This window comes from Myotis nattereri (assembly GCF_964212035.1).
Source record: "Myotis nattereri genome assembly, chromosome: 2".
NCBI classification, from domain to species: Eukaryota; Metazoa; Chordata; class Mammalia; order Chiroptera; family Vespertilionidae; genus Myotis; species Myotis nattereri.
In genome coordinates, this window is record NC_138076.1 from 116,579,470 (window position 1) to 116,598,670 (window position 19,201).

The window sequence follows — 19,201 nt, forward strand, 5'->3', positions numbered from 1 at the left end:
AGAATTTTTATATCCCATTTGAACAGATGTGTGATTAACAGCCTGATCTTTCAGTAGTTTCTCAATTAAAAATGTTGAAATTCAGCCCTAGCTAGTTTGGCTCAGTGGATAGAGTGTTGGCCTGCGGACCAAAGGGTTCTGGGTTCAATTCCGGTCAAGGACACATACCTCAGTTGCAGGTTCCTCCCTGGCCCAGGCCTTGGTCGGGCTCGTGCAGGAGGCAACCAATTGATGTGTTTCTCTCACACCAATATTTCTCTCTGTCTTTCCCTCTCTCTTCCACTCTCTCTAAAAATCAATGGAAAAATTGATATCTTCGGGCGAGGATTAAAAATAAATAAGTTGAAATTTAAGTAGAAATGGTTATTATCCAACACTCAGTACTAAATAATATTTAGTTCATTTGTTCATTCAGTAAATATTATCTACTATGTGCCAGATACTGTTAGTTGTTAAGCAGTCTCTGTAAACGATGGCAGGTTAGAGTCTACTTCTGGGTTGTAAATTCTTTCAAGGCAAGGACCATGTCTTTAGCAGTCTTTGAATTCCCTTGTGCAAAGTTGACACTCACCTAATGTTTGTCCAGTTAAATTGTTGCTTATGTTCTGGTTATCCACTGCTGAGAAACTAACCACCCCAAATACAGTGACATAAAACAAGTATTTGGTTCTGCTCATGGATTCTGTGAGTCAGGGATTCAGACAGGGCGCCACAGCTATGGCTTATTTTTGTCACGTTAGTATTTCTAGGCCACAGCTTGGAAGAACTGAAAGACAGGTACTGCAACAGTTGGAACTGGAGAAGCTACTTCCTAGATGTCTTCTTTATTGACATCTGACACCTTGATGGAGATAACCAGCAGCATGGCTCAGCTAGGACTTGTCAGCTGCAGAGCCTAAAGGTAGCTCTCCAGCATGGTGGCCTCACTGTATGTCAAGTTCTTCCATGATGCTCAGTGTTCCAGTGAATAAGGCAGAAGCTGCATGGCCTTGTATGGTCTAGCCTTGAAGCCACACACCATCTCTACTCTATTTGAAGCAGTCCTCCTAGATTCAAGAAGAGGCTTCAATTTGTGATGATAGCCATGTTTTAAAACTAACACACACTAGTAACAAAAGTGATGTCATGAGGCACAGAATAAGATTATGACTGTGACTCATCTCTGAAAACTTCTCACTCATTTGTTAGGAATTGATAAGTTTCATTGAAATGAATAGAATTTTAGCCCTGACCAGTGTGGCTCATTGGATAGAGCGTTGTCCCATGCACCAAAGGCTCATGGGTTCAGCTCCTGGTCAAGGGCATGTACCTGGGTTGCAGGTTCAATCCCCAGCCCCTGTTCAGGGTGAGTGCAGAAGGCAACCAATCGATGTGTCTCTCTCACATTGTTTCTCTTCCTCTCTCTCTTTCTCCTTCTCTCTCTCTCTCTCTCTCTCTCTCTCTCTCTCCCACTCTTTTCTCTCTAAAAATCAATGGAATATGCATAGAATTTTATCACCAGCAAGTGATTCATTGTATAAAAGTTATATCATGTATCTTTGTTCTTGAATTTTTAGGATTTGGCCCACTGACTTTTCAGCTACAACTAAAAGTAAAATATTTATGAAAGATGAGTGTGTTTTTAAATAAAATTACTAGTTATTAACAGATTATATTTAGTAAAACAATGAAGAATTTTAAGACATGAAAAAGTGCCCATCTTTGAAAGGAGACTTAAAGCTTTTAAGAAATATTCTGTATATTGTACTAAGCATATTACATTTTAGTAATTCCTTTGTGAAATTCTGCCAAACACCATCAACTATAAAACATCCCTCCTCCCCTGCTTTACCCCTCACTCCTGCCTCACCCTCAACAGTTTAACATGTAAAGCTTATGGGAATTGTAAATATTTTTTTGTTGTTAAATTGAGCATTGTGTCTAGTTTATGACAAGGTTCAGGACCACTTTATTTTCCTCTTTAAAAATCGTAACAATTTAACAGTCTGGCAAAAAGTGTGTACACTATAGAGAAAACCTTTAAAGAAGTCCTTTTCCATTCTGAGACCTTTCCTAGGTCATTAAATGGTGTTTTTGTTTGTTTGTGTTTTGTTAATCCTTACCCTAGGATATTTTTTAATTGATATTTTTAGAGAGAGTTCAAGGGAAGTAGGGATGGGGGCGGAGAGAGAGAGAGAGAGAGAGAGAGAGAGAGAGAGAGAGAGAGAGACATCAATATGAGAGAAACACATCAATTGGTTTTCTCCCACACGCTCCTCCACTGGGACGAGAGATGAACCTGCAACCCAAATACATGGCCTTGACTAGGAACCCAATCAGGGACCCTTCAGTGCATGGGCCAATGCTCTGTCTACTGAGCCACAATAGCCAGGATTCATCCAATGGTTTTGAAGTCTTTATGGGTCAGGATAGGCTGAGGCAAGATTGCTCTTTTACTTTCACATTTTAGCTTGGAGGAAAGTTTGAGTTTGGCACATTTTTAAAAATATATTTTTATTGATTTCATAGAGGAAGGGAGAGGGAGAGAGATAGAAAACATTAATGATGAGAGAGAATCATTGACTGGCTTCATCCTTCACGCCCCTCACTGGGGATCAAGCCCATAACCCAGGCATGTGTCCTTGACCCTTCAATCTCAGGCCGAAGCTCTATCCACTGAGCCAAACCAGCTAGGGTGGGTTTGGCACATTCTTACCAGCATTCTTTTCTCATATATAATGTAAAAAACAGATACATATATTTGCAAATCATGTATCTGATAAGAGTCTAGTATCCAGACTATATAGTGTTCTTACAGTTAATAAAAAGTCAAATCATTGTTTTTTTGTTGTTTGTTTATTGTTTATCCTCACCTAAGGATATATTTTCCATTGATTTTTTTAGAGAAAGTGGGAAGGAGGGGGGAGAGAGAAAGAAACGTTGATGTGAGAGAGACACATTGATTGGTTGTCTCCTGTACATGCCTTGTCTGGGGGCTGGAGACTGAACCTGCAACCCAGGTACATAACTTTGACTTGGAATGGAATCCACAACCCTTTGGTGCTTGGGCCAACACTCTAACTGTCCAGGGCTCAAGTCATTCAATTTTAAGTGGACAAAGTGTCTGAATAGATATTTCTCCAAGGATGATATTTGAATGGCCAATAAGCACATGAACAAATGTTCAAAATTATTAGTCCATTTTTATGGACTAGAGGCCCAGCAGGGGGCGGGGATGTTCCCCTTAGTCCAGCCTGCACTCTCTCTAATCCGGGACCCCTTGGGGGATGTCCAACTGCCGGTTTAGGCTTGATCCCAGGAATTGGGCCTAAACCTAGGCAGTCGGACATCCCTCACAATCTTGGACCGCTGGCTTGTAATTGCTCATCTGCCTGCCTGCCTGGTGGTCCCAAACTGCTCCCCCCGCCCCCTGCCGGCCTGATCACCCCTCACTGCCTCTGTGTGCTGGACTGATCGCCCCTAACTGCTCTCCCTGCTGGCCTGGTCATTCCTAACTGCCCCCCCCTCCCCCCGCCAGCCTGGTCACCCCTTAGTGCCCCCCCCCCTCCAGCCTAGTCGTCCCTCACTACCCTCCCTGCCAGTCTGGTAACCCCCAACTGCATCCCCCCCACCGGCCTGCCCGCCTCTAACTACCCCGGCCGCTCCTAACTGCCCCCCCCCCACCAGCCTGGTCGCCTCTTACTGTCCCCCCTTGCTGGCCTGGTCGCCCCCAACTGCCCCTCTCTGCTGGCCTGGTTGCTCCTAACTGCCCTCCCTGTTGGCCTGGTCACCCCCAACTGCCCCCGCTGCCACGGTGGTTGCCCCTCACGGCCCCCCTGCCGGCCTGGTTGCCCCACACAATCTTCTGTTCAGTCGTTTGGTCGTCCCTCACTAACCCCCTTGCCAGCCTGGTCGCCCCAAGCAGCCTGCTGTTCAGTCATTTGGTTTGGTCGTCTCTCACTAACCCCCCCTGCCGACCTGGTCGTAGGCAGCCATCTTGTGAGGGTATGAGATTTAATTTGCATATTATCTTTATTATATAGGATTGTTGTGTTTTTATCAGCTGCTAGCATTTTATATATATTCTCGTTATAAACCCTTATTACATACACAGTTTTTAAATATTTTCTCGCAATCTATCGATTGTCTTTTCACTTTCCTAAGCCCTTTCAAGGGCAAACACGTTTAATTTTTATGAAGTTCAGTTTATCTATTTTTTCTTTGTTTCCTTGGCTTTGGTGTCATATCTAAGAAACCATTTACTACTCCAAGGTCACGAAGATTTACACCTAACACTTTTTAGTTATAGCTCTTATATTTCGGTTTTTGATCCATTTTGAATTAATTGTGATTGGAGAGCATGCTATGTACAACTCAATCCTTTCAATTTTATTGAGGCTCTTTTTTTTTTTTAATTGATTTTTTACAGGGAGGAAGGGAGAGGAATAGAGAGTTAGAAACATCGATGAGAGAGAAACATCGATCAGCTGCCTCCTGCACGTCCCCTACTGGGGATGTGCCCGCAACCAAGGTACATGCCCTTGACCGGAATTGAACCCGGGACCCTTGAGTCCGCATGCCGATGCTCTATCCACTGAGCCAAACCAGTTAGGGCTTGAGGCTCTTTTTTATGGCCTAGCACATGGTCTATCCAGGAAAATGCTTCATGTCTACTCCAGAAGAATGTGCATTCCACTCTTGATGGGTGAAGCGTTCTATAGATATCTGTTAGGTTAGTCTATATTTTTTTGTTTTTATACCTAGTTGTTGTATTTATTATTGAAAGTAGAAATCTTAGATTACTATTGTTGAATTATTTATTTTAATTCTATAATTTTTAAAATGTTTTTATTGATTTCAGAGAGGAAGAGAGAGGGAGAGAGATAGAAACATCAATGATGAGAGAGAACCATTGATTGGCTGCCTCCTACACACCCCCTAATGGGCATCGAGCCCACAACCCAGGTCTGTGCCCTGACCAGGAATTGAACCAGGACCTCCTGGTTCATAGGTCAACGCTCAACCACCAAGCCACGCCAGCCGGGCAATTCTATAATTTTTGCTTCATGTACTTAGGGATATGTTGTGGTTATGTTTATAATTGTCATAACTTGTTAATAAATTGAACCTTTCATATTGTAAAGTGTTCTTTTCACTAGAAATAATTTTTGTCTTAAAGTCTATTGTGTCTGAAATTAGTATACCCACATAGTCGTCTTTAAGATACTATTTGCACCCTGGCCTGTTTGGTTCAGTGGATAGAGCGTAGTCCTGTGGACTGAAGGGTCCTGGGTTTGATTCCAGTCAAGGGCACATGCCCAGGTTGTGGGCTCAATCCTCAGTAGGGGGTGTGCAGGATGCAGCCAATCAATGATTCTCTCTCATCATTGATGTTTCTATCTTTCTCTCCCTCTCTCTTTCTCTTTGAAATCAATAAAAATATATATTTTTTAAAAGATACTATTTGCATGGTGTATCTTTGTTTCTCCTTTTAATTTTTACCTATTTGTGTCTTTGAATCTGATGTGTGTCTCTTGTAGTCAGTATATAGTTGATCATGTTTTCTTTTTAATCTGTTCTGCCAATCACTGACTTTTGATTGGAGTGTTTAATTTGTTTATATTTGATGTAATTACTGATAAAGTAAGATTTATGTCTGCCACTTTGCTACTTTCTATATCTCATTTTTATTTGTTTATCTATTCCTCCAGTTTTTCCCTCTTATGTTAAATAGATATTTTCTAGTATGTCATTTTAATTCTTTTGTCATTTCTGTTCATATATATACATTTTTTAATTTATTCCAGAGAGAGAGAGAGAGAGAGAGAGAGAGAGAGAGAGAGAGAGAAAGAAACATGGATGTGTGTGATAAAACACCAATCAGTTGCCTCCCGCATACCTCCCCCCCCCACCCCCACCCCCACCCCCACCACCAGGGATCAAACTCATAACTTAGGTATGTGTCCTGCCTGGGAATCAAACCCGCTGGACCTTTTAATATATGGGGCAATGCTCCAACCAACTGTGTGTGTGTGTGTGTGTGTGTGTGTGTGTGTGTGTGTGTGTATAGTTTGTTTTGTTTTGTTAGTGGTTGTGCTAGGGATTACAATTAACATTGTAATTTATAACAGTCTAGTTCAGATTAATACCAATTTAATTTCACTGGTATATAAAAACTCGTATATAGCTCCATTCCTTCCTCCTGCCTATGTGCTGTTATAGTTATACAAATTACATCTTTATGCATTATATACCTATCAAAACAGAATTATAATTATTACTTTTTGTGGTTGTCTTTTAAACCAAATAGGACAAAAGAAGAGCTATAAAAAAATACTTTTATGCTGTTTCCATATTTATCTATGTGACTTTCATCAGTGCTGTTTATTTTTTCATGTGGATTGTGTTGCTGTCTAAATACCTTTCATATCAATCTGAAAGACTTTAGTATTTCTTGTATGGCAGATCTGCTAGTAACAAAATCTTTGTTTTTGTTTATCTGGAAATGTCTTCAGTTCTCCTGTTTTTGAAGGATAGTTTTGCTTGATATAGACTCCTTGGTTGAAAGTCTTGTGATTTTCTTGTGTTTTATTTTTCTTTTTAGCAGTTTGAATATGTCATCCATGCCTTCTGGTTTCCATGGTTTCTGAAGAGAAATCAGCCGCCAGTCTTATTGAGGGTCCCTTCTATGTAATGAGATATTTTTTTCTCTTGCTGCTTTCAAGATTCATCATACTTGAGAAGATTTTGGTCATTTTGTGTTTAAATATTCTTTCTGCCCCTTTCTCTCTGACTTCTTGTGGCATTCCCATTATACATATCTAATATTTTTTATAGTGTCTCACAGGTTCTTGAGACTCTATCCATTCTTTTATTTGTTTTTTCTTTCTATTCCTCAGACTGGTAATCTCAATTGACCTAACTTCAAGTTCACCAATTCTTTCTTCTGCCTGTTCAAATCTGCTGTGAGTTCTTCATTTCATTTATTCATTTTTTAAATACAGCATTTCTGTTTGGTTTTTATTTTAACTTATATTTCTGTACTGATATTTTTATTTGGTAAAACAATCTGATATTTTCCTTAGGTTTTTAGACATGGTTTCTTTGTTCTTTGAACACTTTTATAATATTTTATTTAAGTCATTGTTGTGATAAGGCAAATGTCTGGGGACAGTTACTGTTGACTGCTATTTTTCCTGTGCAGGGGCCATACTCATTTGTTTCTTTGGATGTTTTAAAAAATTTTTATTGAACACTCAACATTTTAAATAATGTAATATAGAAGCTCTGGAAATCAGATCCTTCTTCCTTTTTCAGGATTCATTTTTGCTGTTTGTTGTCTGTTTGTTCAGTGACATTTCTAAACTAATTCTGCAAAATCTTTGCTCAGGTTATGGCCAGCTAATGGTCAGGCAGATAATTCCTTAAATGCCTGTAACCAATAAATTTCCCAGTCTTTCTGAGGGACTCTGTGTTCATTGTGGGGCACATCTTCAACACTCAGGCAATAGACAATTCCTCCTTAGCCTTCATTGCTGGTTTTCACAAAATGTCAGGATTAGCCGGAAGTGAGAGCTTAGTGCCTTCTCTGTTATTTCAGATGCATGCACACAGCCTGGACATGTCAAAACCCCTAGAAATGGAAATTTCTGTCCCTAGTGTTAAAAAACAACAACAATAACACTTTTGATTAGCCTTTTTTGCCCACCTTAGGCAGCCACAATCTTAAACAGTTGCCTCTGATTTTTTTCCCCAATGAATGCCCCCAGTGTAAAGTATGATTTTACTGGGTGAGCTCCAAGTCAGGTTAGTTAAAAGACATCCTTGTGAGTGGGGTCTTTCAGGGAACCAATAGGTCAATTAATGACAATTATCTAGAAATGGGGCTTTGAAAGCATGCCAGTCTACCCTTCCAACTCCGATTATGGACAGTTGTTTTTCCAGGCTTCTATGGAGCTAAGGAGATGGGGACGGAAACGGGGCAAGTTCAAATGCCATAGAGCTCACTGTTTGTACTGAAATTTAGCCATTTTTCTTTAATAAATGCACTTTGGCTTGCTACCGAACTTTGGCTAATTTCAAGATCTCAGAAATAGTTGGGTCTAACAGTTTTTGCCAGTGTTCGCATTGCTTTATGAAGGAGAGGCTTTTCAGGTATCCTTAATCTACCATTTTCACTGGCATCACTTGAATTTATTTTTGCATGGTTTAACCCATAACTATTTTTATCATTTTTCTTTTTTGAAAATATATTTGTATTGATTTCAGAGAGGGAGATGGAGAGAGAGATAGAAACATCAATGATGAGAGACAATCATCGATCAACTGCTTCCTACACATCCCACAGTGGGGACCGAACCCGCAACCTGGCATGTGCCTTGTCCAAGAATCGAACTGTGACTTTCTGGTTCATCAGTTGATTCTCAACCACTGGGCCACGCAGGCCGGGCTCATTTTTGTTGTTTCTAAGATGCTCATATTATTTGAGTTTCATTAAGTACTTGTCATTGTGCTGGCACTTACCATGTATCGAGTTTTATTTTACTTTTAACCATGCATTGTTTTATTTTACTTCTATTACAGCTGCCCCACCACTGACACTAATACTGCTACTAATAAGATGGTGTATGCTGTTACACTGTATGTTTCCTAATGTGAATCATTGTTATATCGGGGAATGATGCCACTATATTGTAAGTTTTACGTAATTTTTTCTCCCTAAGAAGAGCCAGACTAATGGGAATGGAAGTATAACCTTCAGCAGGAAAGGAAGAAGTTCCTCAGTTTGGCTCTGGTTGCTGTAAGAGCTTTTTGATTTTATTTTAAAAACTTAAAAAACATACCTGCAATAGAGCACCCTCCCTAGGAAGGAAGGTACATACCATAAAGTCAATCTATTTTTAAAATGTATACGTTAGTAGTTTTTAGTATATTCACAGAAGTATGCAGTCATTATTACAAATTTTTAGACCATTTTCAACGCTCCAAAAAGAAATCTCATTCCCATTAGCAGCCATTCCAATTCCCAGGTGTACAGATTTTGCATGGTCTTTCTCATTTCTCTTACTTAAGCCCTGTAATTCTTAGTGTTACGTTTTTGTAGATGCTTGTATTAAGGTAGCAGAAATGCTGGCATTATAGTTTGGACTTTTGCCCTCAGCATCAAAAGTATTCTTTCTGAGGTCACCATGACTTTTTTAATACTTAATCAAACTAATGCTTTTTGATCTTTATCTTATTTGTCCCTTGTGTGGCATTTGTGTTATTGGCTACTTTTTCTTTGGTGACACTCTTGTCTCCCTTGATTACGTACTTTGAAGTCTTGCTTTCCTTGTCTCCTCTTGTCTAGTTGTTCTTTCTCAATCTACTCATCTGTTCCATCTTATTTAAATACTAGAGGTCCGGTGCACGAAATTTGTGCACAGGTGGGGTCCCTAGGCCTGGCCGGTGGTCAAGGCTAATATGTGGGGTAACCAGCAGGGTGATTGGGGGGGGGCAGGGAGGCCTGCTTGCACCGCCTTGAGGGTGATTGGGGGGCAGAGCTGACCCGCTCACCAGCTGGCCCCAACCCCTGATCGCCCTACTGCTGCCATTGGTCACCTCCCTCTGCAAGACGACCAGCAGGGCAATAGGGGGGTGGCGCCAGCCCGCTTGCCAGCTGGCCCCACCTCCTGCCACTGCCCACTCTCCGGCTGGCTCTGCCCCCTGCCGCCACCTGTTGCCTCCCTCTACAGGCTACCAGCAGGATGATATGGGGGTCCCCACTGGCACCCACCTTGGCTGGCCTGGGGCGTGTGGGTTGGGGGCAACTCCTGCATTGAGTGTCTGCCCCTGGTGGTCAGTGTGCGTCATAGCGACCGTTCGTTCTGCCATTTGGTCAATTTGCATATTAGGCTTTTATTATATAGGATGGGTATTCTCAAAGGTTCTCTCTGTAGCCTTCTCCAATACTGGCTAAGAGCACTCTTTCATGTTTTCACATATTTTAAAGTATATTTAGTTCCTATTAGCAATTTGCTGCCCCATTGGGAATTTAAGTATATTTGTTTCTTTACCTCTCTAACAACTTTAGATTTTCTTTTTAAAATTTATTTTGCATTTTTAACAACAATAAGATAGGCTTTGTAGTTATTTAGTTTGTAGGAGTTTTTTGTGTGTTAGCTAAGCTAATTCCCAGTGTTCACATTCTGTTTGTATTTCCCTTTCCTAGTCCATGTTTTTCATTGAAGACTAGCTATTGCCCATGTATATATTTGTGTATGATATACATTTTGGAACTTAAATGTTTATCTGTTTAGTCACAAATATTTTTTATGATCCAGTTTTGTCTCAATTTTTTATTGAAGAAAATATTTTTAAATGCATTTCTAATTAAATCTACTTACAAAAATAGTTTTTCAGTGATACAATTTTCAAACTTATTTGTCAAGTCCTTGTAGGAACATTCCCTAGAGTGCTGCACAGCAGTGCAGTAGGGAAAGTCAGTCATCTTCTTAATGAGGGGAATAGAAAATAACTAGTGGGAGAAAGTTGAGTAAAAACTTTCTAATGATTCTTTTCAAGAACTTGAAATCCAGTACTTAAATCTTTAGTTCATGAGGAACATTTTATTTCTTAATACTTAAGAGATAGCTTTCCATTTTAATTTAATTTAATCCTATACTTAATTTTTATCAGAATGCTATATTTTTAAATAATATTGTCATTGAATGAAGATCTACGACCCTAGACATAAAATTGTGTCCCTGCTTACCCCAATATGAAAATACATGGTGTCTGAGTCATGTTGGGCTGTAGGGATGTGCATCTAGCTCTCAACTAATCCCCTTTCCTTCTCCCACTCTTCAAACTGGGTATTAGTCATGTTCTCCAGTAAATGGGTCAGATGGAAAAGACACTTCTAATATCTGTGTAAAACTTTATTTAAATGTTTAAACAAGCACCTTTGTGCCCTTTTGTTTGCTTAAATAAATAAAATCAAACAAGTTAATAGTTCTTATTTCTTAGTGCTTATGTAAGTTTCCCAAGTACTTGGAATATATGTTTAACTTAGATAGCATAACTGTAATTCCACTATTGCAATTGTAATTTTACAAACTAGGATATATGTTTTCTTTATTTCCTTCCATGTCTATTATACTAGTAAAGTTATTTGGGCCTTTGCTGTGTTTTCCTACAAAGTGTAAACCTTCAAATGTTTTGCTATCATTAATGAGTAAATGTGTGACATCGGCCGTGAGAGTGCAGAGGCATATGGGCATTAAGGTCTAAGAACTTAAGGGCTTATTGAGGAAGAGGAAGAAGAATATGATTTCCAGTCCTGTGCTTAAGTCAGTAAACCTATAAGGGTTGTACTCAGAATTTCAGAATAATTCTTGCAGTATTGAGACAACCATACTGTATACTATACTGGTGTATATGTTTCTGGTACTAATATATGCTCAAATTTTTACTGAAACATTCTTTGAGATATATACCAAACCATTGTTTATGCTGATGCCTTGTTTTAAATTCGCTATGTGGAGTGGTAAGAACTTACTTCAAGTGGGATTATGTACCCATATGGGCACCTCTAGGTGCTTTATGCAACAGAAGCCGCTGCCATTCTTTTGTTGTGGTACGAGCCATTAATCACTTTTCCCCCTTTCAAATAATCTGGAAACCACCTGATATTCTCTTTCTAGATGTCCTGGAGCTTCTCATCAGAGAGTTGCCCTAGAGAGAAGGAAAACCAGTAAAACTCAGACAGAGATTGAGAATGAAAATGGAACCACTATAATAGATCTCCCAAGTACCCTATCGCCCGAAACGGACTGCTCAGGGACAGGCACAGTGCCCGCCGAAAGGAACTTGACCTCTGCCTCTCTTCCTGTATGGACTGAGGAGCCTGGCCTGGACAACCCTGCCTTCGAGGAGAACACCATTGCTGACAGTATGTGCTAGTCACCTCTTTCTTTTATGTTTTCAAATCAGACATTTACTTCCTTCCTACTTCACCCTCCAATTTTCTCAACATGCATTTTTTTCCTCTTAAAAGAAATAATTTTATTGAGATAGGGTGTAATCACCCTAAGTCTATAATTTGAACAATTGCCATTTTAGAAACAGAACATGACCTTTACCCTGGAGGAAGATGCTCCCACCCTCTTCTGTTGTAGTTCATGAATTCGATAGTCATTAACAGCTTCTTCTCGTTTGCTCCTATGTTCAGAGTTTGTTGCTTCTTGTCTAAGAAATCAGTAACATCAGGAATGACAAAAATAATACCTTGGATTAAGTGCTTACTCTGTGTCAGGCCCTGTGCCAAGCACTTCACATAAATTAACTAATTAAGTGCTTGTTACAGTATTAAGGGATTTTTTTTTTAATGGTGAGAAAATTGAGTCTTGAGAGATTAATTGGTCAAGCTCACACTGCCAAGAAATGGCTGGATATCTGTCTCTGAGGCCACATTTGTGACTACTGCACTCTGCTGTCAGCCACTAATCTGACTGTACAACCCACTAGGAGCAAACAGAAAGCCTGTAGTCCTAGATATTGGGCTATCTCGTAGTTGGCCCTAGGTACTTACTTTTAAATATGATTTTCCCTTAAAAATTTCAAATTTTACTAAACATTTCCAATTTTCCCTGCCACAGCTATAACTTTTTTCATCTCCCAAGGCTCAACACCTACCTCTTAGAGGTGATGTGATTACTCTCTCAGCATCGATGGTGATTACATACCACAGAATTAGTCTTTTCCTTAAACTGCCTTGCATGTTCACAGTTGTTAATGGTTCAGACTTTCTCTTATAGTTAGGACAAGATGACTGTATTTTAATATTTCTTTATCAGATCATTGTGTCTTCCCTAGTGATCTGATACATAGTAGCTATTTGTTGGTTATATACTGATCACCTTTGAAAGAGGAAATGCTTAGATAATCTTAACGTATAGATATTTTTTGTCACTATCTTTTTCTTATCCAGTGGTATTGTTAGTTATTAATCATATATTAACATAAGATGATTGATTTACCTGAAGAACATCAAAATATGAAACATTTATTTTCTTTCTTTTTTCTTTCTCATTTTTAACTTCACAGCCACACAACAGCCACCTAGTTTACCAGAAGGTGAAATCACCACGATTGAAATTCACCGATCTAATCCTTACATTCAGTTAGGAATTAGCATTGTGGGTGGCAATGAAACACCACTGATTAATATCGTTATCCAGGAAGTCTATCGGGATGGGATAATTGCCAGAGATGGAAGGCTCCTTGCTGGAGATCAGATTCTTCAGGTATCAATTTTAATCCTGTTAATTTGTATCATTTTGTTCTTATTCATAAATTTAAAACTTGAAAAATCATGGTACTGTGGAACCTAAATTATATGAAGGTGAGTTTTGCTGTTCTTATATGTAAAACATTAGAATTTTGTAATTTCTTCTGTTTCCCTATATACATGGAATGTATTTTTTTCTTCCTACCTTAATTTCAATCCCAAATGCGTAACACATTTTACACATAAGGAAACACACTCAAACAAGTTCTATAATTGCCCTCGGTCATCCAGCTAGTACATAGCAGATCCGAGGATGCTAATTCAAGACTGTCACTAACCCTGTAATCCTAGTTCCTATTCTCTCCTTAATGCTAATTGTAAGTTAATTTTAGGAATTCTGTACTTTAAAATATCTTTAGAGTGGATTTCTTTGTAAATAATGATTATATATCATTTTTACAATGTTAGTTTCCTTGGAAAATGTTACTAGTGTTTCTATAAATGGGGTGGGGGACAGAAGATAGTCACAGTATGGTCATAATTCTTTCTTTTTTCTTTTTTTTTTTTTTTTAGGTCAACAACTATGATATTAGCAATGTGTCGCACAACTATGCCAGGGCTGTCCTTTCACAGCCCTGCAGCACCTTACAGCTCACTGTGCTTCGAGAGAGACGCTTCGGTAACCGAGTGAATAGCCATTCTGATGGGAACTCTCCACGAGAAGAGATTTTCAATGTGGTTCTTTATAAACGAGACTATGGTGAACAGCTCGGCATCAAACTTGTACGAAGGACAGATGAGCCAGGAGTTTTTATTCTTGACCTACTGGAAGGGGGGCTTGCTGCGCAGGACGGGAGGCTCAGCAGCAATGATCGCGTGCTCGCCATCAATGGGCATGACCTGAAGCACGGAACCCCTGAGTTGGCCGCCCAGATCATTCAGGTACACTTGAGATATGCATTCCTGATGCTTGGCCTTCATTACCATATATCAGTATTTTGTTTTCATCGCCAGTAACATAAGAATTTGGGCATATTTGATATTTCATTGGAAAAATCAAGCACAGCTATTTAAATTCTTCAGATTCCACAGTGGTATAACTTCATTATAGATAGAATCTTTTCTAAGCGTTGTGTCCCATGAACTTTTAGGCTGGCTACTTATAGAGTGCAGTCTCTAAAGTTTCATTTTTCATTTGCTCCCTTGGCTCCATCTAGCACTAAGCATAACATACGGTGTTGTCCACATATAACAAATGAGGAAAGTAAGGTTCAAAGGATCTGTGATTACCGAGGTTGTGACTTACCTCATCTCTTACCTTTCCATCTTCACTTTAACATACATAAAAATAGAAAGTCGTTTTTTATTAAGAATAACTGTCATCCCTATAATGCCTTTTTTTTCCTCTTAAGGAATTTAAAGCAATTCAAACACATAACATTTCTCCTCACAGTATCTCTGTGAAAAAAAGTAAGGATAGTTGTCATCACAGAAAAACCATGTTTTTAGTAAGAGTATTAAACCAGATAAATTTAGAAAACCACCCAGAGAAGATTTCAGGTTCTGCAACATGCCATGGCATTTAACCCAATGTGGGTATCCCCTAAAGAGATCAGGGTGAAACAAAAGTGCCTTTTTTTTTTTTTCTTTAAGTAAGCCCAACAGAACACTCTAAAGCAGCGGTTCTCAACCTGTGGGTCGCGACCCCTTTGGTGGTTGAACGACCCTTTCACAGGGGTCGCCTAAGACCATCCTGCATATCAGATATTTACATTACGATTCATAACAGTAGCAACATTACAGTTATGAAGTAGCAACGAAAATAATTTTATGGTTGGGTCACAACATGAGGAACTGTATTTAAAGGGCCAGAGGTTGAGAACCACTGCTCTAAAGGAAATCAAGAATTAATATAATTGAGCATCAGGAATTAAAGTAGGTGGATAGTCACTAAAAAATGTGTATACTACACAGGTATATAGGTACATATTTACACAAATACTTAACGTATGCACTTACTTTATAAATTCTGAGTTTGCAACTTTTTCTTTACGTCAACAGTATGTTGTGGACTTCTTATCATAACAGTAAGTGTAGATTCACATCATGATTTTTAATAACCTGTGGGCATGTTGTGTTCTATAACTTTTGTTTTCAAGTTTAAGACATTTTGCTAAACTTCCTTCTGTAAAGATCAGACCATACTAATTTATACACCCAGTAACAAAGCATGCTTATTTATGAATCATGGGTATTGTCATTTGGGCATCCTGAATTTTAAAATACCTTGACTTTAACACAACTCTTCTGCTGTGTTTGAAACCCTGGAATATTACATGTGCAGTCTGTTTAAAGTAAGCCGAATTGCCTACTTCCATCACATGCAAAGAATTTTGTCTTTGAAGCAATCTAAGATCAATGGTTTGTTTCTGTTTAAAGTTTTATAAACGGGTTTTCCAGTAAAGTTGAAATACTGATTATGAAATATTTAGTAGTTATCAGGTGTTAAGCATAATGCAAATGATCCTGTACATTGAAATGAAGTCACAAAGGGAGCGTCTCACCGCTTCACACTGTGTGATCTAATAATCTGAAGTGTCAGAATTCTAAGTATGAGAATTCTAAACATTCTACTTCGTTATTTATCCTTTAGATCAAGTCCCAGCCTCTGCTTTGGAAGTTTGGCTATATATTAACTATTCTTTCAGTTATTCTAAACAACTTGTCTGAAATTATTTAGTGCAATAAAATGCTTGAATAAGAATGATTTTCGTTGGTGTTTAAAGTTGGTTATCACTTATTTTCCAATTTAAGAACTAAAAATGGAGTAATTTCTTAACATTATTGACTATAGTTATGAAGGAGTTCCCCTCTTTCTACCACAATTCCTTGAAAGTAGGCTATCCTATTTTCCCAGAGAAATAATAATAAAATTGGAAATTGTGGTCATGGCCAAGAGTCAACATCAAATAAATTAGTCTTGTACATTAAAAGCAAAGATAAAATAATTTAAAGTAAAAATTAAGTAACAAAGTATTTAAAAATATACTAAATATGAATCTCTGTTTAAAATACAGATATATAGATAATGGACCTCTAAATTTAAAATAATCATCATAAACCTCTAAACTAACTTACCATAATAAACCTTAGGGACATGTGGCTGTGTCATACACATACTGTGTGTGTGTGTGTGTGTGTGTGTGTGTATACTAGAGGCCCGGTGCACAAAAATTTGTGCACTCGGGGGGGAGAGGGGGGTCCCTCAGCCCAGCCTGTGCCCTCTCGCAGTCTGGGACGCCTCGGGAGATAACAACCTGCTGGCTTAGGCCTGCTCCGGGGTGGCAGAGGGCAGGCCCAATCCCTAGGTGCAGCCCCTGGTCGGGCTCGGAGCAGGGCCAATTGGGGAGTTGGGGCGCCGCCCCGTCATGCACAGAGCAGGGCAGATCAGGAGGTTGTGATGCCACCCTCAGTCACGCTCAGGGTAGGGCCAATTGGGTTGGGGCACCGTCCCCTGTCACACTCAGGGCAGGCCCAATGGGGAGGTTATGGCTCTACCCCATCACACACAGAGCAGGGCCCTGGGGGGGGGGGGGGAGTGTGGGGAGCTCCCCCCTATCAGGCACAGAGCAGGGCTGCTCAGGGGGTTGGGGCCCTGCCCCCTGTCACACACAGAGCCGCAGGGCGATCAGGGGGTTTGGGCGCTGCCCCGTCACGCTGATCCAGGTGCCGGGAGGCATATTACCCTTTTACTATATAGGGTAGAGGCCTGGTGCATGGGTGGGGCTGGCTGGTTTGCCCTGAAGGGGGTCCTGGATCAGGGTGGGGGTCCCCACTGGGGTGCCTGGCCAGTCTGGGTGAGGGGCTGAGGGCTGTTTTCAGGCTGGGAGTGACTGAAGTTCCCAACCGCTCCTTTTTTTCTTTTTTTTTTTTTTATTCTGGGCCAGCTTTACCTTCAGGCTTGGCTCCAGCTCTTAGGCCTCCGTGGCTGAAAGTAGGTTTCTGGCCTTTGCTTACAATGTTGCGAATCTGCTGGCTGAAGTCCAGCGATATTTGTTACAATGTTTCTTAAACTGTCCGCTCAGAGGCCTGCAGCCGCAGGCGGGGAACGTTGGTTTCCTCCAACAATCCTCTGTCACTGAGGCAAGCAAGCCTCATGTTAGTTTCAAGCTGCCTGGCTGCCGGCCGCCATCTTGGCTGACAGTTAATTTGCATATCTCGCTGATTAGCCAATGAAAAGGGTAGCGGTTGTACGCCAATTACCATGTTTCTCTTTTATTAGTGTAGATATATATATATATATATATATATATATGCACACACACACACATATATATACATATATATATATATATAGAGAGAGAGAGAGAGAGAGAGAGAGAGAGAGAGAGAGAGAGAGAGGGAGAGTCTTGTTATACAGGATCTCTATAATCATTCTTTTCAGGACTGTTCAAAAATTTGGGCCTATTTTGACTCAAACCTATCGCTGTGGGTAGTTTCATTGATTAATACTTCCAAAGTAGCCACCATAAAATTTATTTCAAAAGTCACAATGGATTTTAATTAAGCTTTGAATCATTTCTTCCTTTCTATCTTCTTTCCTTTGCTGTGACCCTCTCAGTGCCAGGGCTAGTATTGAAAGGGCAAAGAAGTATTTTTAAAAAGTCATCTTACTGGTTTGGCTCAGTGGATAGAGCGTTGGCCTGTGGACTGAAGGGTCCCAGATTCGATTCTGATCAAAGGGCACCTGCCCGGGTTGTGGGCTCTATCTCCAGTAGGGGGCGTGCAGGAGGCTGCTGATCAATAATTCTCTCTCATCATTGATGTTTCTATCTCCCTCTCCCTTCCTCTCTGAAATCAATGAAAAGCATATTTAAAAAATAAAATGTTACCGTACCCTTCAAGAAATCAAGGGGAGATGAGAACACAGGCAGTTTTACTGCTTTGCCTTGGTTATTTTGGAGGTGGAGTTGGGGAGGGCCTATCCAGGAGTTCTGTGTGTGTGACTCACCTGCAGAAGTTTCAAAATATTAACTCATGAAATGAACCTCCTTCTTCCCCACCACCAGGTGCTTGCATTTACTACCCAAGCAAGGCTTTGGTATAACGATAAGTGCATTGGAAATTATACTGCCTATAATTTTTACAATGAGAAGCTTCATTAATGACTGGTGGTAATGTATGTGTGTTTCCTCCAGGCTAGTGGAGAAAGGGTCAATTTAACAATTGCTAGACCAGGGAAACCCCAGCCTGGTAACACTATCCGAGAAGCAGGAACTCAGAGCAGCAGCCAGCACCATGCGCAGCCACTGTATTACAGCAGACCCAGCTCACATAAGGTGAGGCGTTGTGTTTGTGTGTTTCAATTTATCCACCCTCAAAGGATCATTGTTACAAGCTGGTAAAATTTAAATGAGGGCTGTTATTCTGTTGGAGAATGTGAACATAGGTGTTGAGGAGGTGAAATGTGCATGTTTTGCTGCCTTGGAGAGTGACTCTGTTGTCTCAATTCTTCAGACAATAGAGATGGTTTCTTAGTGAAGAAAGGCCCTCTGCCAGGTGATTGATGAGAAGTGTTTGATCTTCCAGAAAAAATTTTCTATTTCGTCTTCCTTGAAAGTGGGCTTTATCTTGGGTTGCTCATTTAAATGCAGCAGTTGGTTGTCTGACTGAAAAAGCAAAATGAAGACAGTGATGGACAAGTCTGTACTTCGTAATTGAGCAGGTTGCCTGCAACAACAGAATTAGATACGTGATTATTAAACGTATAAATTATACATTTTCATACATACTAGTATGGCACTTTTTTTAATATTATAGCTTAATAGGAATACTACCCTAAATTATTTTAAATTCCCATATGTTGAGCATTTTTACAGCTTCATTAATATTTCACTGGTATTATAATATATTCCTAGGACATGTATATCTGTACTGAAAATTTTGATACTC

General features: G+C 39.8%; 1 protein-coding gene across 1 annotated transcript in view; it reads left to right on the plus strand.

Moving 5' to 3' along the window:
- Nucleotides 1-19,201, plus strand: part of LNX2 (ligand of numb-protein X 2) — a gene marked incomplete at its 5' end in the record, with an annotated part of 37,824 nt that overhangs the window by 4,223 nt on the left and 14,400 nt on the right. Inside the window, 4 exons of the mRNA XM_081083622.1 lie at nucleotides 11,664-11,911; nucleotides 13,066-13,265; nucleotides 13,823-14,191; nucleotides 18,448-18,588. Of these exons, the coding sequence (XP_080939748.1) occupies nucleotides 11,664-11,911; nucleotides 13,066-13,265; nucleotides 13,823-14,191; nucleotides 18,448-18,588 (958 nt within the window). The remainder of the gene's footprint in view (nucleotides 1-11,663; nucleotides 11,912-13,065; nucleotides 13,266-13,822; nucleotides 14,192-18,447; nucleotides 18,589-19,201) is intronic.